The sequence below is a fragment of the Patagioenas fasciata genome, chromosome W, assembly GCF_037038585.1.
Source record: "Patagioenas fasciata isolate bPatFas1 chromosome W, bPatFas1.hap1, whole genome shotgun sequence".
Lineage (NCBI taxonomy): Eukaryota > Metazoa > Chordata > Aves > Columbiformes > Columbidae > Patagioenas > Patagioenas fasciata.
The window spans coordinates 54,123,156-54,145,383 of record NC_092559.1 but is presented as its reverse complement, the minus strand read 5'-3'; the positions used below and the strand labels follow the sequence as shown (position 1 = coordinate 54,145,383).

Here is a 22,228-nt window from a genome sequence, read left to right as displayed (position 1 = left end):
GCACAATCTGTCCAAGGCCCTTTATATTTTAACTAATTGCTATGATCTAATTATGTTAGTACTATTTCTTCTTTGACCGTCCAGATGGTCATGTTAGTATTGATCTTCCTTTATCATCCAGGTGGCTGGAACCGCACATCTTGCTTTCCCACGTCTTTGCTTTCCCGCACTTGAGAGCTGAACTTGTGCAGCGGTGTGGTAGACAGTGCACTTTATTCGGCTGTGAATCCCTGGTTTTAACTAATAAAAGGGGTTTGAAATGTAATAATGCCCTTATGTTTAAATCTTCAAGGAAATTGCTATTATAAGAGCAAGCACGGAACCAGTTTATGCAGAGAAGTACCAGCTATATGAGGTTATGGGTAAAAACCTTTAGCAGAACTAAGAGTTTATCTTGGACTAGCTGATAGTAAATAAAAAGGAAAGCCTGCCTCAAAAGGCTGTTGCAGAATTACCGCTAATAATGTTCCTATGTGTCCAGATCCTGTTGCGATATTGAGTGACCATAGCCAGTGTGTTTGTGGGTGTCAGTGCCATCTATAAAAGTTAAACTATTTATTCCCAAAATTGTCTGTCGGAATCCTTCCTAGCAGAGCTTGCTGCCAATGTGGTCTGTCTCTTGGCCCATTAAGAAGCTCACAGTTTGTTCTGAAATATCTTATGGTTGTGGTTACAACTCCAAATCCGTCAATCATACAAAAACCTGCTGATTTTGGTGAATATGGGCAAATATATTTTACATTTCAGACCTTTTTTTTTGTTCCAGTGTCCTTTTTCAACCTCTTGTTTGAGTCAGTTTGGCTGCTGGTCTGTTTGTTGGCTCAGTCTTTGCCCCTTTTTATTTTTTAATTGCAAGAAATAGGTTGTTTGGTTTAACAACCCAGTTGCCAATAAAACTGAATATTGTGACTAGGTAATGATTGTGACTAGATAATGATCTCTGGCTGCTTTTGAAAATAATATTCTCAGCTGCACCTGGATGTTTATTTTTCTGTAAATGCCTCAACATTTCCCTTACAGCAGGAAACCCATTATTCTGTTTTGAAGCTTACTGCCAGTGACATTTTCACTTCATTTTTTTGCAACATAAAACACGTTGCATCATCATTATAACACAAATTCTGAGGATGTTTTTGATGAGATGGATAAAACTAAGCATGTTATAAAATCACAGTGCAAGTCCAACTTTGCAATTGAAAACACTTCTAATGGCAAGACCGTGTTATTTGCTGTTTATTTTGTGAATGTAATAGTTCCGTGTCCTCCGCGGTGTTAAATTTGGAGAGCGGCAGCACCGAGGGCTGCGGTCCCGCCGGCTGCTCTCTCCTCACCTTCACATCCCCGCAGCCCTTGGCCTGGTAAGAGATCCCGGGAGTCGCGGAGGGGACGGGCTCGGTAAGAAGCACTATGGCCAGTACCGGCGGGTGTGTGCGTACCAAAAAAAGCCACGATTCCTCTCAGGGCCGCCCCGCCAGGAGGAGAGGCGGCGCGGGACCCCTACCCTCCCCCGTCACGTGCCGGGGGCGCGCACAGGGTGCACGATGGTAGCGGCGGGGCCCAGTGACGGCGGCAGCAGCAGCGGGTAGAAAATGGCGGATTTCGAGGAACTGCGGGTGAGGAGAGGTGGCGGCGGGGAAGATGTGGGACAAGATGTCGCCTGGCCGTTGCCCCGGCGGGGGAAGTGGAGGTGGAGAAGGGATGCCCTTGTCCTTCCCCCTCCCTCCCCTGGCCTTTCCTTACAGGAGCTCCCGCCGCACCCCTTGGTGCTTGCCGGGGGCGGGAGGGGTGGTGAACCAGCAGCTCCTCTTACTCGTAACGGCTAGAAAGTACCGGGGGCCCGCGGCCTCGTGAGGAGGAAGCAGGGCCGGCCTGAAGCGCAATCGAGAAGCTGCGGAAGCCGGCGGCGCTGCCGGCTGTGTCTGAGCAGAACCAGCCCTGTCACCTCGGCGGGGTGGGGCACGCTGGGCCCGCGTTCCGGCTGTGTCGTGTGGGTTGTGATGTCGGTGGGATTCTCTTCCCCCCAACCCCGATATTTTAAAAGCCTTTTCGGGTGTTGGGCGCTTTGCATGGCGCCATTGAGGGCCCTGAGCCGCCGTGCCCTGACTGCAAACTAAAGGGAAAATGCTGAGTAATTAACCGATTTTTTTGAAAATACTAATAATTATTGATTCTTTGAAAATTCATTAACCGGGCAAACTGTGCCTGTGAAGCATGAAATCCAGTATTTCTTTTCAGACCTGTTTTATCATCCTTTGAATGCCTTTTATATTGCACTTGTGGACTTTCTGTAATATATTTTTTCAATGTGGCAGGGTGGCCTTTCATTTTTGAAGGTGTGTACATAAAGAACTGACTGCATTATTTCTGGTTTTTCCTTATGTTTCTTGATCAATCTGTGAGTATGTTTGCTCGGAAGGAGTCACCATCCCTGGAGGTGTTTAAAAGGTGTTTAGATGAGGTTCTTAGGGACATGGTTTAGCGCTAGAGTTAGGTTAGGTTATGGTTGGACTCGGTGATCTTGAGGGTCTCTTCCAACTGAAATGATCCTATGATTCTAATGTTGCCTTGTCTGCAACATCCACACCTGCAGAAGTGTCCCTGAGGGAATACTGCATATGCTGAACCCCCCTTCTGATCTAGACTTTCCTACAGAGGGAATAAAAGCCAGTTAAATAGGACCCACTGTGAGGTAGCCTTTAGTGTAGAGAAAGGTCTGATGGCTGAACTAGCTGTAATCTGACCAACAGCGGCAAATATGCTGCAATTACTAGAGAACTTCCTAAACTGAGGATTCTTCCAGTGTTAACAGGGCTTGGGTTGAAGGGGAGTGTAGCTGAGGAGCTCGGTTATAAAAACCTCACAGAAAAAATTGTGTTTCATTTGAGGACAACAGTGCTCTATCTTAATCTTAGCTTTAAGAAGGGTTGTCTTATTTTTTCCTAAGTTAAATTCGTTTGTGTTTACATGTTTTTTTTTATTTAGTGTCCTGACTACTTTTCAGCCCTCTTTCTAATGTCTTTCAAAGGGTGTAGCTACATAGGTGGCTAAACCCTCAGAGAACTCTTCTTTGTGTAGCTCCTCTTCTCCAGGCTTGAGCTGGAGCTGCAATCTGCATTTTCCAAAGCACCATAATCACTTACCTAGATATGCATAAGTATTGGGAGATTCTGTCTGGGAATTGGGTACCTAAATACCTTTGAAATTATATATGCACCTGAATTGCTTGCCAAAAGTAACACAGAAAGTATGGAGGGAAAAGGGAACTGGGTTTCAGGCCAACTATTGCAGTGGCCTTTTGTCACTCAAAAAAACAGGTATCAGTAGTTAAAAAAAAAAAAGAAAATAGCCTGAAGAAAAGTCTTGTGATGTTCCCATTCATCTTATTTGTAAACTGGAGTGCCTCTGAAATGAATCTCTTAGCCTGGAACTTCTCTAAATCACAGGATCACAGAATGTTAGGGATTGGAAGGGACTTCAGAAGATCATCCAGTCCAATCCCTCTGCCAGAGCAACTGTTTAGTTTCCAGCTGACAGTAATTATTGATCCAATTTGGGAAAGCTCTAGGTTTTTTTTTTTTTTGAAGATAATATAGTAGACTGCCTCATGTCTTCAAGGCCTTTACTGCCGTTTGGTGGGTTGGTTGGTTGGTTTGTTTGTTTGCTGGTTTGGTTTAAGAGCATACATTTGAATGTGTCTGCTTGAATACTAGGCTCTTGGTTTGCAGGTTTAGGGTTGGGTTGTTGGTTTTTGTTTTTTTTTTTTCAGACAACCAATTCTTCTGCTTTTGGCTAAAGAAGAGAGACACCCCCTTCTCGCAACAGATTTCATTAATTGATCTTTTGGAGTGATCTTAAGTTACTGTTTTATAGATTAACATATGGGACATTTTTATGGCAGCATTGTTTGCTGCTGTCTTGTTGGTTGCTATTTCCTGTAGTATGTGATCTCTACCTGCATTATAAAAGGCCAACAGGGCAATTTGGAGAGTTGGATTTATTTCAGTAAATCCTGAAGGACTGACTAAAGGCAGGAGGTAAGAGTTCTCTCTTAAATCCTGTTGTTGAAGGAAACATGAAAGGCCAACGTTTTTCTGTTCTCAGGGCAAAGGGTCATTTTAATATTTGTTAGTATCATCCCTGCTATCCTCTGGATCTTCAGACTAAAAATTCTGGGGAGCTATGACCAAAGGATTGTAACTGAGAGGCTGTAGTGAAAGAAAACAAAGAAACTCAGAGGAACTGGCTGTTACATCATTCCTTTTGCAAATCTTCAGTTTTGTTAAAGGATTCAGAAGTAGCTGTAGCCATGGTCACTACTTTTCAAGATATTGGTTAAAATTTCATGTATAAGACTTACCCTTCCAGACCTTCAGATTAACCCTTAATTAATTGTTTGTTGAATTCTGTAGGTTACCAGTTTCTGAAATATTAGGGAGTTGCCAAGAAGATGTGGTGAGCACAACTGTATCTTTCTTGTATATTTTGAAACACGGTTTCTAGACATGCTGTTCACAGATGTGTTTTTAAACATAGCTTATACCTTCATCCATATTTCTCGCTCACGAGCAGCCCGATGAATGTTAAAGGGGTTACACAGGCATGGATGGACATGGAACAGAAGTCAGCAATCTGGTGCGGAGGTCAGAGATGGAATGTGAACACCGATTTATACAGAATTGTCCCAGGAGTGGGGAACTACAGCTCCTTCTGAGAGCCATCTGTGAGAAAATTATTCCAACGAATTCTGAACTCACTGAGATTTGGCTTTGGGTTTTCATCCCAGCAAAATCCTGCAGATAAGAGGTTCGTTTATATATTATTACTTAGAGACATGATCTCTTGGGTCCCCTAAGTTTCTCCTGGCATTCTGACTCTAATTTGCAAACAAATAACACAGAGTGCACATCCCCAGTTTAGAAGACAACAGCTTCACTCTTATAGTTTGTATTTAATTGGGTTTTGAAGTTAATGTGTTAGCTTCATGTTTATGAGAATTAAAAGCTCTTTGTAAGGGAATGAATATGCCTGTGCCAAAACTAAGATGTGTGATGTTAGTGATCAGTTTTATGGCTATTGAGGAAAAAAAAAAAACTTGTTTTACTGAGAAAAGATGGAAGTGTGCTCATATGCCCTATGTGGAGGGAGAAATTATACAAAATTTACTGGAAAATCGGGGTTTATAAATGCTGAAACTAAGTCCCACTTTTAATTTTTGCTCCAGTATTGAAGTAGTGTGATTCAAATGTGAAGAGCAATATGGTTTGGATACCGTATTCAAATACAGAAATTGAAGTCTCATTCTTGTATGTATTGGATCTCTTGTTCATAGTAGACTCAGCATTTTTCCACTTTTGCTTTATTTTTCCAGTTTAAATGGACAATGTTTGCCTGTTTACCAGGTGAAGCAGTGCTTACTGCTAAATTGTTAACTAAGAAGAAAACACAGAGCTATCTTCATCTGTTCTCTTCAAACTCATTGCCAAGCACTCTGTTGTACTCCATTTTATTTTAGCTATGTTAATAACATTGTATTGTATATAGCAACCATTTTGAGGGTTTGATGTAGAAATCAAATAATTGATCTGGGATAAACTTAAAATGATGGACAGAATAGATATTGAGACATTCCTGTTGGTGACATAGTGATCTTTAGGTTGCAGTTACCACTGAGTGTAAGATAACAGTATATTATCGTAGGTTATTAACAGTATTTTATCACAGGTTATCTTGTATCTGCATGTAATTCCCCTGTTCTTCATAGGTGCATGGTCACTTTTTTAGACCAGTGAGGCTTATTGTGGTACCTTAAAAGTTTGTATCTAAAATAATTAACAATTAATGATTGTCCTGAGGTATAGTGACAGGGAGAGGAAGGAGATATTGTAGTTTATGGTACTTAAAAAATGAGGCTGCAATGAAAGGAGTCAAGCTTTGTTTTGAGTGTCTTATGTGAAATGAACACAAGTATTTGATTTGGGATTTTCACTGTTATATTAAGTGCATGCAACTTTGAAGACTAATGCCCAAGTTAGGAGCCAGACTAGAATTAGTCCTAAGAAAAATCCCGATAATAGTGAGGACCGCTTGTGGTCATGCTGTTTGCAACAACCATTGTGTTCTTCAGAGCTGTTCTTCCTGTGTTGTATGACTTACACAGATTTAACTAGTGACCTCTTCATTTTTTTCCCAGGACTTGCAGTTTTTTTATTTATTCTTCCATCAATCTCCCGAATACATTTGTATTTAGGGTCAGCATAGAGGTCTTCAACCATACCAAGACACTAGTTGTTCTCTCTTACCAATATACCGCATTTCTAGCCAGTTGCAAATCAGTAGGCATGCAAATTTATTGCAAAAGTCATAGTTGCCCCAGAAGCTACAGTTGTTGGTGCTTATTGTAGACATATGTCAAGAATTTAACATGCATTCTTTGTTATCTTTTATTTATATATGCAAGTACAATAACTGTTAATATTGTAGGTAGCTTTGGCTGGGAGATTATGCATGTAGCTCTTGTTTGAGAGAGATGTTTGAGTACTTGCTTTGCTCTGCCCTTAATTTTAGCAGCGTGTCAGCATTTCCTGGACTCCTTAACATCATGATCCCTGTGAAATGAATGCCATTCTAGATACACCTATGGCTTAATGCTTTAGAACAATATTTCTGCTTATGAATCATGGTTGCTATAGTTTAACAATAAGAAACAAAAAAACCCTGTGAAACTTCTGATGACCTTAAAGTATGAATTTCAGGGGGAAAAAATGTTTCTGAAATATAGAAATACTTGGATTATCCAGTCTGATTTCCTTCCTAAAAGTTCTGTTAAACTATTCTCTGTGTTTCTGGAGAAACAGTAAAAATAAAGTGGCTTTGGTCTTCTGTGTTTAAAAAAAGCTTTTTATTAGGCTGTGCAGCTGTAAAGAGCTTGTCTTAAGAGAAAACTGATGGCATTTGCATGACACAACTTGAATGTCTAATCTTAATGCAGTGATGTGAAAAGCATGTTAATAGCTAAACTGCAGTCTTCTGCAATATTTCTGGAACTCCAAAAGAAAATAACTTAAAATCACAGAATCATGGAATAGTTTGGGTTGGAAGGGACCTTCAAAGCTTATCTAGTCCAACCTCCAACTTGGTGGTGTCTGCTAGAAGTAATATCCGTCTCACACCATAGTTATAAATGTTCCTAAAGATATGCCTTCATAAAACCTTCTTGATTATAACAGGTGTCCACTTTGATATATCTGTAAATGGAGTAATAAACGAAAACGCATTGAGTCTGATCTACATGTTTCCATGCATATGGTGGTTGTTGCCTTAAAGAGAATGTAGAATTGGCTTTAGGGGAAAAATATTGCAAAAGCTGTTGTTTAATTACTACCAGTAAAACTTACTTTTGCAAGACTTCTTTCAAAAGCATATATAGGATTTTTGTGTTGATGGACAAAACTATTGTCGAGGGTTAGGATTGCGGGGTGACAATCAAACCCTGGCAGATGTATTGTTAACCTCCTCTCCCCCCCACTTCCCCCTTTTGCCCCTCCCTCTCCCCCCTTCCCACTCAGGACAGGCGATCGGGAGGGAAAGAAGGACAGAGAGAAGAGAGTTGGAAAAGTTAAAGATGTTTTACTAATGCTACTAATAAGAATAGAGAAAATAATACAAAATATACAAAACCAATCTTGTAAGTCTCAGCAACTGCAGAGCCAGCACCCAAAGTCCTGGATTAGACTCTGTAGCCAACCGGAGCTGAATTCAGTCTGTCACTAGGCCTCAGTTCACAGGGACGACCAGCAAGGTCCTCTCCTAATGTCAGCCATGAGGAAAAAAGGAAAAAAGGGCAAAAAGGGACGAGATCCTCGTGATCTCCCACTTTATATGAAGTATTCACGTGAATGGAATGTTATACACCGTTGGTCAGTCTCTCGGTCATCAGTTTTCTCGTTGCCCCTCTCGCGAGATGTCCATCCGTGCTTATCAATAAGTTTGCATTCCATTGCTAGGTTTAACCAAAACATGTGTTGGGTTCTCCAGGAAAATGCAGCTAACATGAAGGCTTTAGCTGACAGGCAAATTCACTAAAAGAGAAACTTGTTTTTAACAAAACCAGGACAACTATGTATTTTTTTTTATACTTCCAAGCATTTTTAATGGAGGTGACAATTTCAAATCTTGCTGACTATGGTATTGAAGCCAGTCTGTGTCTTCTAATAAAATCCATCTTGTAACAAAATGCTAGTTTGCATTCTGATTATGGAATCCAGAATCATGCTGACATTGCTATCAAGCTTATGCAACTATCCATGGAAACACACAACATGAAGTTCTCAGTAAATCCTTGAATATCAGTATTATCTTTTACAGCTAACACTTTTTTTTTTTTTTTTTTAAATGTGGCATGGCTATAAAGCTGTTACAGTACTTCCAGCTACTTTTTACGAGTACTGAAACAGTTTTTCTTCACCCTGTTTGACTGTGCGACTAAGGGAATGTAGCAAGGGAAGGATGGGCAGAAATGAACCTCCAGCAGCTTGCAAACTGGGTGTAGTTCTGTCTTCATCTTCTCTTCTTGTATGGTTTTGCTGTTCAGAGAAGTTGCTGGGATGAAATTAGGGTGACATCTGCTGTTGGTCTCTTCTTTCACTGGCAATTGCATCTGTGGTACATTTATTGACTGAGTGTTGGGGGAATCCCAGTTTGAAGTGTGCTGGTTTAACTTGCTGATAGCTAACTCGATACTAGCTAACTCTACTCAATAGAAGCATTGCTGTACCCAAACTGACTGTCTGAAAGTGTTGAAATTCAGGATCTGCAATATGATACCCTGGTCCCCTACACAATGAGGAAGGGGTGGCATGATGAGAGTATGATCATAGTATTTTTTGATGATTGTTTTGACATGCGCAAATAATGTGGCCCTTGAAAAGGTGGGTCCTGGCTGCTTACACAAGTTCAGTTTTTATCTGGCTCAATTCCCTGATCTTTGTTACTGTAAAAACAATTTTCTTGATGTTAAGGAGAAACTAGGGAGCAAGCAGCTGGGGACATGGGGGACTTCAGACCTTTTTTTTTTTTGGTGGCTGTGTGGTTGTAGCATAGTTGTGTTAAAACTTCAGCTGAGGTCAGATCTATGTTAGAATACATGGATGTGAAGTCTGTAACTACATAGTAAGGATTAGGGAAGGTAAACCCAAAACATGGCATTTTGAGTTGTCTCTCTTCTGAAATCAATGCTGTGTTTTGGGCTACTATTTAAAAGGCAACAATATGCTTTTGAACTGTTTTTAAAAATATGTTTGATGATCCCAGGTGTCTACTACTTCATACCTTCTGTCATGTCCTCCATATGCCAGTCCTCGAGTCTGGCGTTTCTATGGTACAGTGGTACAGATTCACGTCAGATGTTCTTTCATCTTTACAACTTAACCTCCTTGTTACAGTGGAAGAGTCCCACAGAAATAGGAAGGAAATTGCTTAGAAGAATTCTGGACAATTTTATACCTCTGAAAAGAGAACTTGCTCACAAAAATATGAAATTATGTACCTGTCTTAAGTTAATTGTTTGTTGAAATGTGGGGAGAAGATTACTTTCTCTTGCATAGTGAGTTTTTTATTTCTTGTTTCATTATTTTTTTTAAATGAGAATCTTTCTGTTTATGAACTTCGTAGTTCAATCCTCAGTCATCCCCAACCAACTCCAATAATCAAGTAAATACTGTTATTTCCTTTGAAGAGATTGCTGTGTCACACAGTACCAGAATGTGATACAAAAAGAAAAGAACAGTGACGTTCTGGCAGAATCGGTTATGTTGGTTAAACAGTTTGTTAGTATGATATAATGTAGCTTTTTTAAAAAGTGTCCACCTTGCTGTGCCGTCCTTTCACGAGTGAAACCTGATGTGTCTGTCTCTGTTCACGTGTGCATTTAACATGCTGTATAAAATAAAGACCAGTTCAGAATAAACTATACAGAACTTTAACAGTTGCTTATTTTATTTCTTAAAGTGTGTTGGAAGGCAAGTGATAATACTGATTCATCTGACTTTTTGTTTGTTTCATGAAGTGAGACAGATTTTGTGGTAAAGCTTATGCTTCTGGCTGTGAATTTAAGATGGCACTGCATGGGTTGCATTAAGATTTTATTTTTGAGTGGGAAAGCAATTAGAAGTCTTTGAAATCAGTACCACCACCAAACTCAACCTTTGTCCTGGACACTTTGTTTATTCACTTTAAACTAACTGTACTGTTGTGTTGAGTAAGAATATGAATCATAGAATCATTTTGGTTGGAAGAGACCCTCAGGATCAAGTCCAACCATAACCTAACATAACTCTGCCACTAACCCATGTCTCTAAGAACCTCATGTAAACGCCTTTTAAACCCCTCCGGGGATGGTGACTCCACCACTACCCTGGGCAGCCTGTTCCATATGGGAGTATCCAAGATGACAGGTGTGAAACTACAGGGCGTTTCAAAAAGATGGACCCAATTTGAAATCACTATAATCTTTGAAATTGGGTCCATCTTTTTGAAACACTTTGTGGAGTGATGGAAGTTCAGATGCTTCATCGTTTCCTGCAGAAAGAGATGCTGTTAGTTCACCTGTGCTTATCTCTCTTTTTCTTTCTAGAATATGATATCAAGTTTTCGTGTTTCTGAACTACAAGTGTTGTTGGGGTTTGCTGGACGTAATAAAAGCGGGCGGAAGCATGACCTCCTGATGAGGGCACTGCACTTACTGAAGAGTGGCTCCAGTCCAGCAGTTCAGATAAAAATCCGAGAACTCTATAGGCATCGGTACCCAAGGACAATTGAAGGGCTTTCAGATTTATCAGCTATAAAACCTGCAGTTTTCAATTTGGACATGAGCTCCTCTCCTGTCGAGCCTGACCTGGCTGTTGCCAGCATTCACCCGCTCCCTTCCACTTCAATTGCCCCTCAGTCTCCTTCCTCACCCGTCAGTTCTGTGCTCCTCCAAGACACTAAGCCCCACTTTGAGATGCAGCAGCCATCCCCTCCAATTCCACCTGTTCATCCCGATGTTCAGCTGAAAAACCTCCCTTTTTACGATGTGCTTGACGTGCTTATAAAACCTACAAGTCTAGGTAAGTGTTTAATAGTTCTGTGGGTTGTGTAATTCATGAGATAGGTGTTGCTTGTGACGTCTAGACTTAAGTAGCTTTTTGCAGCTGGGGAAAAGTGGAAGCTCCCTTCCTTTCTCATCCCTACCTTTGCCCTCTCCGCTGCTTGTCCCCAAAAGTGCCAAGCTGCACTTCAGAAAATACTGTTCTCTTCTGCAAATATTATGCGATTAAAGATCTTTGTCTTTTGAATATTGAATAATAGATTAGTTCAGTTGGAAGGTACCTACAACGATAACTTGACAGCCTGACCACCTCAGGGCTCACCAAAATTTAAAGAATAAGAGTTAAGTGCATTGTCCAAATGCATGTTAAGCACTGACAGGTTTGGGGCATCAACCACCTCTCTAGGAAGCCTGTTCCAGTGTTTGACCACCCTCTTGGTAAAGAAATGTGTTCTAATATCTTGCCTGAGCCTCCCCTGAAGTTACTTTTGGCTGAAAGATTTGGACCTGAAGTTTCAGCCAGGTACAAATGGGGGGGGATACACCTGTAGAGGACAATGTGGCGATTAGGAACGACGCATACCAGGACACAGACAGAAATTCACGCAGAGGCAGAGATCTTGTTCAGGAAGGAGCACAGAGCCTGGCCAAGCAGAGAGCTGACCTAGGCCTAGGCTGCCTTCTTTATTCACCATTGACAATTTATAGGATTTACAGGTACAGACCTGGACTAAGATGTTTACAAAAGATGCTTTTCCGCTAATTGTTGTTAAGAACACACTAAACTCATGTGATGTTTGTCTCACTTGTTTTTCCACTCGTTCACAGACCAGGCCTAAGGACATTCACACATCCCATGCGCTTGGGGGCGGTTATCCGGCCCGAGATACCGTTCTCACGAGTCTGGGCTATAGCTTTTTACAATTACGAGAAACATACTTCAAAGTAATCTGTCCAAGGCCCTTTATATATTATTATGTTAGTATTATGTCTTCGACCGTCCGGATGGTCATGTTAGTATTGATCTTCCTTTATCATCCAGGTGGCTGGAACTGCACATCTTGCTTTCCTACATTTTACTTTCCAACAGGACAACAGGAAAAGGATTTCAAGGACAGTAATTAATAAGTTGCAGCAACGTAAGGAGAACCATTTCACTGGCTTGTTTGTTTACAGTTCTCTCACTGCAACAATTCTGCAGGTTCTGGTGTCTGGCACTGAAGTAGATACTTTGTGCAGCAAAGTTCAGTGTTGGTCTCAATTTAGCAAAGGTTTCTCGGTCTACCAGTTATTGCCATACTGTGTTTTTTTTTTTTTTTTTTCAAATAACGTGAAATCTCAGTTTAGTGTCCTCTAATTCCTCATTCTTGAACACAATTAATTATTTGGAAATATGTTGTTTTCTGTCTTGAAATTCAGTCTGTCTTATCTTGCATGGTAGGAAGTGTTCCTGAACTCTTTAATATTGTTTAGAAACACTTCAGCATTTTGCAAGCTGTTTGCATCCTCTTAGACATTTTAGTTTCTTAACTGACAATAGTATTTTAGGCTGTGAATTGTACCTCATTGAGGCATATACTGAGGGTTGGTCATCCTTGACTGCCTAAAGCAGCAAACTTTACTAACAAGCATTATTTACAATGCCTGTTATCACTTCTGTTTGTGTTGTGACACCTTTTGTTCCTGGTCAATGATATCCTGAGGTGGTGGTGATACGCTGGAAATTTCCCTAACAGCTGTTTTCCTCAACTTTGGAAATGATCCTTTATTTTTTCCTGAAAGGAAAATGCTTCCCTAGGGGTGTCACCATGTTATAGTTAGAGCTGTGTTTAAATTCCCTTGAAGTCTGTAGGCTAATATAAATATAAAATGTTGTTTATGCTCTGTGCGTATATGCACAATATAGTTGTTTTGAATTGTTTGAGGAACTTGGCGTGTGTGTCTGTTCCACCTGGATTCTGTTACATGTTTGTGACCTTTTTATGTGTCTTCTGGGCATAGAGATCATCATCTCCAAATGTCACCGTGTACAAGACAGTCTAGGTTTTCCAAATTTGCCTGGTTTATTTTATTTTTAGTTTTAGTGCTATTTTTGCATTTGTCCTTGCTGGTTACTTTAAACTGTTGGACAAGTCCAGTCTAACTTTATTTCAGGTCAAGATTTCTATCTTCTTAAGTTGAAATAAAGGTGAAAAGTAACAGGTACATACTATGAACCCTTAATACTAAAACATTACCACTTCTATCACTGACAGAGACAAGTAGGATTCTGATATGAAAGTTATATATATATATATATATATTTTTTTTTTTTTTTTCCAAATGCTAGCAAGGGTTAATTCGGAGACCTGAAGTCTAGATGGCTTATCTGACATTAGGGCTTGTGCTTTTTCCCTTCTTCCCCAAATACATAGTTACCTTTATCTGTTTCTGAACTCAGTAATTTTCCAGCTGTCCATAAATAACTTCTGGTGTGCCTTTTCTTCTTGTAGTACCTTCAAATAGTTCTAAACGTCTTCTCTGTGGTACCCTTTTCTCCAGTGTTGTATTTTGTTGTGTGTGTTTTTGATTATAATGTGGTTTGCCAAGCTTCTTTAGTACTGAAGTATAATGTGATATTAAGCCGTTTTAATACAGTTGTATGAATTATTTGTTCTGTTGCTTTCCTGTTGACAGTTACATGCAGTTCAAGCACAATTTGAGTATATTCAGTGGCTTGCACCTTGTTCCAGGGAAAAACTCAATTGCAGATCCTGTTTTAATTGATGACTTTAATCGCCATGGTTAATCCTCTTTTGTGTCTCTTCTTTTTCTAGTACAGAGCAGTATTCAGAGGTTCCAAGAGAAGTTTTTTATCTTTGCTTTAACACCTCAGCAGGTCAGAGAAATCTGTATTTCCAGGTAAGAAGAGTGTGGCATAATGTAGATAAACTTTTGCAAAATTTCAGGATGAAGTGTGGGGGGTTTGGTTCATTTTATGTGTTGCATAAACTTGCAGATGCAGGGTGATAATCCTCAGCAAAATTATGCTGAATTTCTGTTTTTCTTTAGGAACTACTGTGCACAGAAATTACATGCAGTTAGGGTAAATCCTATGCCACCAAAGAGTTAACAGTTACTCAGTTCTGAATAACTGTGGCTGTTTAGAGAGGTGGTAAGCTTCCCCCCCCGCCCCCCGCATGTTTCTTGGCTGCAGGAATGGAAGGCTGCTTTTATTTTTTTGTCTCGGGGTTCATATTGTTGCAAGACCTATGGTGTAAGCAAAGAGAATTGGGATTTTCCTCTCTGGCAACATCATACCTTGTTGTTACTATAAATTTTTGACAGAGTATGATGATCTTAAAATCCTGCTTATGAGCGACACTTCTGTTTAGCTGCTTAAGACTTGTTCATAGCTCAATAAAAGAAAAACAAGAGCAAAGTTTAGTGATGTTGGGGCAGATATGCAAGTTCTTTCTGCTTATGACTGGAATATGAAATCTGCTAAGTGAGGTTTTTATATATATAGATTTTATTTTTTCCCATTTGTCACAGAGACTTCTTCCCTGGGGGCGGGAGAGATTACACAGTCCAAGTTCAGCTAAGGTACTTTTTTCACAGTGTTCTCTTATAACTTCTAAATTGGCTAATGTAACATAAATCTAGATGTTTGTGGAGACATATAAATGCAATGATGCTTGAAAAATGACACTTTCTCTTTTTGGGACTATAGGTTATGCCTAGCAGAGACAAGCTGCCCTCAAGAAGATAATTACCCTAATAGTTTGTGTATTAAAGTAAATGGAAAGCTGTTTCCATTGCCGGTAAGCTTGTTTAAATGTATTTGTGGTTTCTTTGTGACTTGTGTTATGTTTTTTCTGTAATGTTAACTTGCTAAAAGAATCAAGTTGCTTATTATCACTGAAATTTCTCTGGTTGCTAATGTTAGGCAAATGGTTTGTACATTTGCTGTGTGAGATAGATATGAATACTTTTAAGGATGTTACAGCAACTGCGTGGATGTTGTGGTTCACAAAATATGTCAAAACCAAACCAGTGCCTGTATGAGGAATCCTCCTCGTTGGTCTTCAAACTGCATTTATTTGACTTGATTGGTAGTAGCCCTTGCTGTTTGGGCTATTTATATTTGTGTGTTGGCTTGAATTCTTTCTTGTTATGAGGGGCTGACATCACCTTCTTGTGTACAAGTTTGTAGAGGAACAGACATATTGGGGTTCCCAGCATTTGCTGATACAAGAACAGGACAGTGTTGGAAGTTGTACAGCTACTGGTGTCTGATGTTTTAAAAGTTAGTATGTAGGCAGGGTCACCTCAAGGTTTAAATATACACAGGAAGGGAAAAGCACTCATTCTTGAAAAACCTCTGGCATTGGTATCTTTGTACAACAGAAGAGAAACTCTTATGCAACCCATTCTGAAAGCTATAGAAGATGGAAAAAGTAGTAGGTACAGAGGGTTTTTTTTCAGCAGTAGATTCAGTGTGGGGAGATGAGGTGTGAAATCTCTCAGAATGTTTGCCACCTTCTTAGGGTGCCAGATGTGTTGTCCTGTACCCCCCCTCCTGCCATATGTGACCATCACTCTGCTCAGCTTAAATGAGACTCTCTAGCTTCTCTTCTCCCTACTTCTTAAACCATTGCATTACTGTTCTTCTTTCTGTCTTCAGTGTGTAAGATGATTTCTTTCATGTTTTCTGGTCACTATTTTCTGCAAATGCCAGTTATGTTCTCTGTGATAAACTTTGCAGGATTCTCTCCTTTCTTCGGCAGTTTTTCCTTTATTTAAGCAACCCACCAAAAAGAACTGGGTCTGATGTTACCTGTGGACATCAATGTCTGCTGGCTCTCAGTCTTACTACCCTGTTTCCCTGAAAATAAGGCAGGGTCTTATACAATCTTTGCTCCAAAAGATGCATGCTTTTTTATATGTATAGCTGCTTGGACACTATTTAAATTGACTTTTTTATGAACAGTAATTAGGGCTTATTTTTTGAATACGGCTTATATTTCTATCATCCTCAATCCTGAAAAATCATGCTAGGGTTTATATTTGGGGAAATGGGGTAATATAGTTTATGTCCTGCTATGCTGTGTTGTGTTATCCATTTTGTGTGTAACATATATCGCAGCTGTAGCAAAAGTTGTTTGTAATCTTGGATTCTTGCTTTGCTTTAGATCTAAAACCTGTAGATCTTTCTGCATGTTTTAAGATGACTCTTTAATCTGTTCAGCAGAAACTTTAGGTGAGAAAGTGAATAAATGATTATTGTCTTGGCAACTTCTGTTCCTCTCCCCCTTCATTAAGAGCTGAAAGACAAATATAGTCTCAGTCTGAGTTCTCCTGCAAATATTTTTTGTTGATTTAGTCACTGTCCGTATCCCTCTTGTGGTTCCTTTCTGTTGAAGGAAATGTAAGATATCTTATTTTCCTCAAAGACCACTGTTGTCCACCTTGATAGCGTTAGTGTTAGGTAATTAATCCGTGATTCCTTTATTGACAATTCATACAACTCCTGGGTGACTACTGTTCTGTATTTTGTTGGTATAGCAGTTCATGCCTGTGCAGAGGTCTGTAAATTATTCTTGGTCATCTCTTTGGCTGCAATCCTTACCACAAACTTCAGAGAAATGCTGCCAGTGTGCCAGTATCCCAGTATCACAGTAACACAGTATCACAGTATGTTTGGGATTGGAAGGGACCTCAAAAGATCATCTAGTCCAATCCCCCTGCTGGAGCAGGAACATGTCCAGGCAGGTTTTGAATGTCTCCAGGGAAGGAGACTCCACAACCCCCTGGGCAGCCTGTTCCAGTGCTCTGTCACCCTCACTGAGAAGAAGTTCTTTCTCAAATTTCAGTGGAACCTCTTGTGTTCCAGCTTGATCCCATTACCCCTTGTCCTATCATTGTTTGCCACTGAGAAGAGCCTGGCTCCATCCTCATGGCACTCACCCTTTGTATATTTGTAAACATTAATAAGGTCACCCCTCAGTCTCCTCTTCTCCAAACTAAAGAGACCCAGCTCCCTCAGCCTTTCTTCATAAGGGAGGTGCTCCACTCCCTTAATCATCTTTGTTGCCCTACACTGGACCCTCTCCAGCAGTTCCCTGTCCTTCTGGAACTGAGGGCCCAGAACTGGACACAATATTCCAGATAGGGTCTCACCAGGGTGGAGTAGTGGAGAAGGAGAACCTCTCTGACCTACTGACCACCCCCCTTGTAATACACCTCAGGATGCCATTGGCCTTCCTGGCCACAAGGGCACAGTGCTGGCTCATGGTCATCCTGTTGTCCACCAGGACCCCCAGGTCCCTTTCCCCTACACTGCTCTCTAATATGCAATTTCCCAACCTATACTGGAACCTGGGGTTGTTCCTGCCCGGATGCAGGACTCTACACTTTCCCTTGTTAAATTTCATCAGGTTATTCCCTGCCCAACTCTCCAGCCTGTCCAGGTCTCTGGATGGCAGCACAGCTTCCAGTGTCAGCCACTCCTCCCAGCTTAGTGTTATCAGCAAACTTGCTGATAGTACACTCAATTCCCTCATCCAGATTGTTAATGAATATATTGAATAATATTGGCCCCAATACTGACCCCTGAGGCACTCCACTAGATACTGGCCTCCAACTGGACTCCGCACCATTGACCACCACTCTCTGGCTTCTCTCTTTAAGCCAGTTTGCAACCCACCTCACTACTCTATTGTCGAGACCACACCTCCTCAATTTAGCTGTGAGGATGCTGTGAGGGACTGTGTCAAAGGCTTTACTGAAGTCAAGGTAGACCACATCCACCGCTCTGCCATCATCCATCCATCTTGTTACATTCTCATAAAAGGCTATGAGGTTGGTCAAGCATGACTTACCCTTGGTAAAGCCATGCTGACTGCCCCTAATGACCCTCTTATCCCTGATATGCCTTGAGATGGCACCAAGGATAAGCTGTTCCATTACTTTCCCAGGGATGGAGGTGAGGCTGACCGGTCTATAATTACCCGGGTCCTCCTTCTTGCCCTTTTTAAAGACTGGAGTGACATTTGCTTTCCTCCAATCCTCGGGCACCTCTCCCGTTTCCCAAGACTTGGCAAAAATGATGGAGAGCGGTCCAGCAATGACTTCAGCCAGCTCCCTCAGCACCCGCAGATGCATCCCATCTGGACCCATGGATTTATGGATGTCCAGACTATTTAATTGCTCCCTAACCCAGTCCTCATCGCCTAAAGCAAACTCCTCCATTGACCTGGCTTCATCCGGGGTCTCAGGGGTACAGGGCTCCCCAGGACAGCATCCAGCGGAGTAGACAGAGACAAAGAAGGCATTCAGCAATTCTGCCTTCTCTGTGTCTTCTGCCACCAGGGCACCCACTTCATTCATCAGTGGGCCTACATTGCCTCTGGTATTAGTTTTATCTGCTATGTATTTGAAAAAGTTCTTTTTGCTGTCCTTGACCCCTCTCGCCAGCTGTAATTCTAAGGAGGCCTTGGCTATCCTAGCTGCCTTCCTACATCCTCGAACAGCAGCCTTATATTCCTCCCAAGTGGCCAGCCCCTGCTTCCATGACCTGTAAACTCTCCTCTTCTGCTTGAGCATACCCAACAGATCCCTATTCAACCACACAGGCCTCCTGGCTCCCTTCCTCGACTTCCTGCGTGTGGGGATGCTCTGATCCTGAGTGTGGAAGAAGCAATCTCTGAATGCAATCCAGCTCTCTTGAGCCCCTTTTCCTTCAAGCAGTCTTGCCCATGGGATTTCCCCTAGCAATTGCTTGGAAAGGCCAAAGTTGGCCCTGCTGAAGTCCAGGGTTGCATTTCTACTTGCTATTTTGTTCCTGCCACACGAGATGCTGAACTCCACCATCTCGTGGTCACTGCAACCCAGGCAGCCCTCAACCTTTACTGCTTCGACCAGACCCTCCTTGTTAGTGAGGATGAGATCCAGCAGTGCACCTCTCCTAGTCGGCTCCTCCACCGTCTGCATGAGGAAGTTATCATCAATGCACTGGAGGAACCTCCTGGACTGTGGCTGGCTGGCTGAATGGTCCTTCCAGCAAACATCAGGGAAGTTAAAATCCCCCACAACAACCAGGGCCTGTGACTGTGAGGCCACTCTCAGTACTGCTTCAGGTTGTGGCAACTCATGCTAACATGGTGTTTTGTTTTATTCCTGCAACTGTGTCATCTTGTTACAGTGTGTGTTCTGACTTAAAAAGGAATAAATGTAGATACCTGCATGTTGGTGTCTTGTCTAGTAACAAGGATTGTATACATAATGCACTACAGCAGGTGATTCTCTTGACTTCTATTGTAGGAAAGACAAAATGGGAAAGTCCAAAAATATAATTTGTTTTTCTTCCCAGGGGACCTCCACAGACCACCACAGGTGTGGTTTTTTTTTTTTCTTTCTCCTTCTTTGTTGGTTTTGTTTTCTTTTGGTTTTTATTTGTTTTGGTTTTTTTTGGTGTTGTGGTTTTTTTTTTTTCCTGGTTCTAGCAGATTCCATCTATTTTTGACTAATGTTGTTCTTGCAAGAAACATGGAAGACTTGAAGACCCAAGTAGCCGTAGAATTGGCAGCCTAACTAAACAGTGCTGGTTGTGATAGGCAAGGAGAGTGCTCTTTACTGAACTCCTGGAAGGCTAGGAAGGGAAAATTCTGAAGTGTTCTAGGAGTACAAGATTGTATCTGATCTCAAGGTGATTGCTCTGTGGAAGAAAACATCAAAAACTTGGCTGAACTGAAGCATGTGCACTGCAGTCTGTAAAAAAAAAAAAAAAAAAAAAAAAAAAAAAAATTGTTAATAGTTCTTGCAAACTTGCATCCTTGCTCTCTTGAAAGCAAGGCAGCTGCATTTTAGGTTGGAGACCAGCAGGTAGAAATACTCTCCTAAATATTGCAGGGATGGTGTGTTTGTCAACATAAATTCATTGTAAAGTCACCATAGTAGAGAAAAGACTACTGGAGCAAAGCAATTGGGAAACATATAAATGGCTGCAGCTGTTATGTCTGATTAAATAAATGGCAGAATGTTCATTCTGTTAATTATGTGCCTGCTGCCTTGTATGTTCTGTGGTAGAGCACATGTGAGGTTCCTGGTAGCTACTGGGTCACTTGTCATCTGGGGTGAGAACCATTTTAGAAACAAATCTTCAGCAATTGCTTGATGCTCTGACCCAGCAGACCTGCCTGTAGAAGCTCCAAGTCCCTATTCTGTTAATGCAAGTGTCCTGTCTGAAATTAATAAAGGGTGGTAGCGAGGCACAACCAGGGCTTAGTTGTCAGCCGAAATGTATGGAGTAGGAATATTGCTGCTTTGGAAACCTAGAAAATGATGTGATAACTATCGAGTCTTCCTTGATTTAAAGTGTGTGATTATCCTCTGATATACTCGATTGATGAGTGGAAGAAGCTCTTTATTTCTGTTTTTTATTTTCAGACTTGGCATCTTTCAAAGTAATTTTTTTTTTCTTCCCCAAGCACTAGGCTGTGAATGTGTGTGTAAAACAATATATGTGTGTGGGTTTTCAGCATACCCTTTCTGGGAGAGTTTCTTGTATAGAACAACGCTGTCTTGAACAGAATTAGATCTGCCGGTTGGTTCTGTGCAAGGCATAGGGCTGTGATCTCTTAGTGTCATCCTTCTGGTGCAGGATGAGTTTTAGAGGTGAGTGGACTGCAGGTTGTTTGTGTGAGCTAAAAACAGATTTTCAGTGTTCCTGTTACAGACTGGCTTGCTTTCCTCATGGCAGACACAGGGTGAGAGGAATAAGCTGCAATTAGTCTCTGTGCTCCTTCTCATGGCACAAGTACTTTCTGTTCACAGTGTGCTGGAGAGTGCATGCTTGCCTAGAAGCAAAAGGGAACTGGATGGCTCCTGATTCAATTCACAAACATATAGGAAATAAAACTACAGAAACAGTCCAGATTATGAAATTCTTCATCAAAGCTGAGCAAATATCTAGTTGATTTTGTTTCTGCAAACAACAGCAAAGCCTGTTAGCTCTTAAATACAGCTTATATTCCACGTACAGCTGCTCTTCAGGGGCCCTGGCAAAGCACAGATGAGAACCTGTCGCTGTTGGGGCTGGTGTGGTTGGTGTGAGGCAAAGCAGACACTGAGGAGAGTCTTGTTCCAAGACTTTATTGTTTCTTAAATAGCATCAATGAAGTGGTTTTTGGGTGTGAAACATGGAATTAACTCTTCATGACTTGCTGTGTCCTTGCAATGTTCCACTCTCAGCAGGATGGGGAAAAAAAAAAGGATAAAGCATTAACTGCTTTTTATTCTTCCAGTGAACTTACATGCAACAAAACTGCTGCCTTCTCTTTGACCTTTTCAGCACTTCTGTAAAATCATTTTAAAACAAAAAATGCTTTAAAATTGTGATTGGCTTGTGGTATTAAACTGTCAAAGACTGATATTTCTCAGAATAAGTGTTGAGTTTAGTCTCTAGCCTACAGAGCCTCTGGGTTTACCTGCATCCCACAGGTCTGTTTAAAACTAACAAGTCTCTTCAGCAGGTTTAAGAATACAGTGGAGAGACTTGGTAACACTTTCCTTGTCCTTTCTTCCTGTAGGGATACGCTCCACCGCCAAAAAATGGAATTGAACAGAAGCGGCCTGGGCGCCCCTTGAATATAACATCTCTAGTTAGGTTGTCGTCGGCAGTGCCAAACCAGATTTCCATTTCCTGGGCTTCTGAAATTGGAAAGGTAAAGTGTAATTTCTGTAGGATGTGGAAAGTCATCTAAATAACATAATTTAGCATTTCTTCTCCCCTGTTATCTGATGTTGCTGGTGAGGTATGTGCCAGCAAGTGTTTAGTATGAGGTGGTTGAGCTTATTATCAGTGCCAGGAAACAAAGTTTGCTCTGGAGTTATGATAGTTTACAGTAATATATAGAAGATTTGCATACAGATAGCAAGGACTTCCTTAGAGAACTCACATTAGAAAGCCTGCTGTTAGGGGTTACCTGAAGTGTGCCTAAAATACCAAAAATCTTTGTAGTTTAAATAGTACAAAGCAGCTCAAACATGACAAAATAAGAAAAGGAAAACCTCAATTCTTGCTTGAAGCCTGATGATGTGGTAATATGAATATGAAATTATGGCACCATATTTTCTAAGGCACATTTCTAAGTATCTATT

General features: G+C 41.1%; 1 protein-coding gene across 1 annotated transcript in view; it reads left to right on the top strand.

Annotated features, from left to right (window-relative positions):
- The first annotated feature begins 1,539 nt into the window (after positions 1–1,539).
- The window catches only part of LOC136114653 (E3 SUMO-protein ligase PIAS2-like), a 32,581-nt gene continuing 11,892 nt past the window's right edge, over positions 1,540–22,228 (top strand). Inside the window, exons 1-6 of the mRNA XM_065860082.1 lie at positions 1,540–1,613; positions 10,631–11,105; positions 13,903–13,987; positions 14,621–14,671; positions 14,799–14,889; positions 21,658–21,792. Coding sequence (XP_065716154.1) covers positions 1,590–1,613; positions 10,631–11,105; positions 13,903–13,987; positions 14,621–14,671; positions 14,799–14,889; positions 21,658–21,792 — 861 coding nt within the window. The 5' untranslated portion in view covers positions 1,540–1,589. The remainder of the gene's footprint in view (positions 1,614–10,630; positions 11,106–13,902; positions 13,988–14,620; positions 14,672–14,798; positions 14,890–21,657; positions 21,793–22,228) is intronic.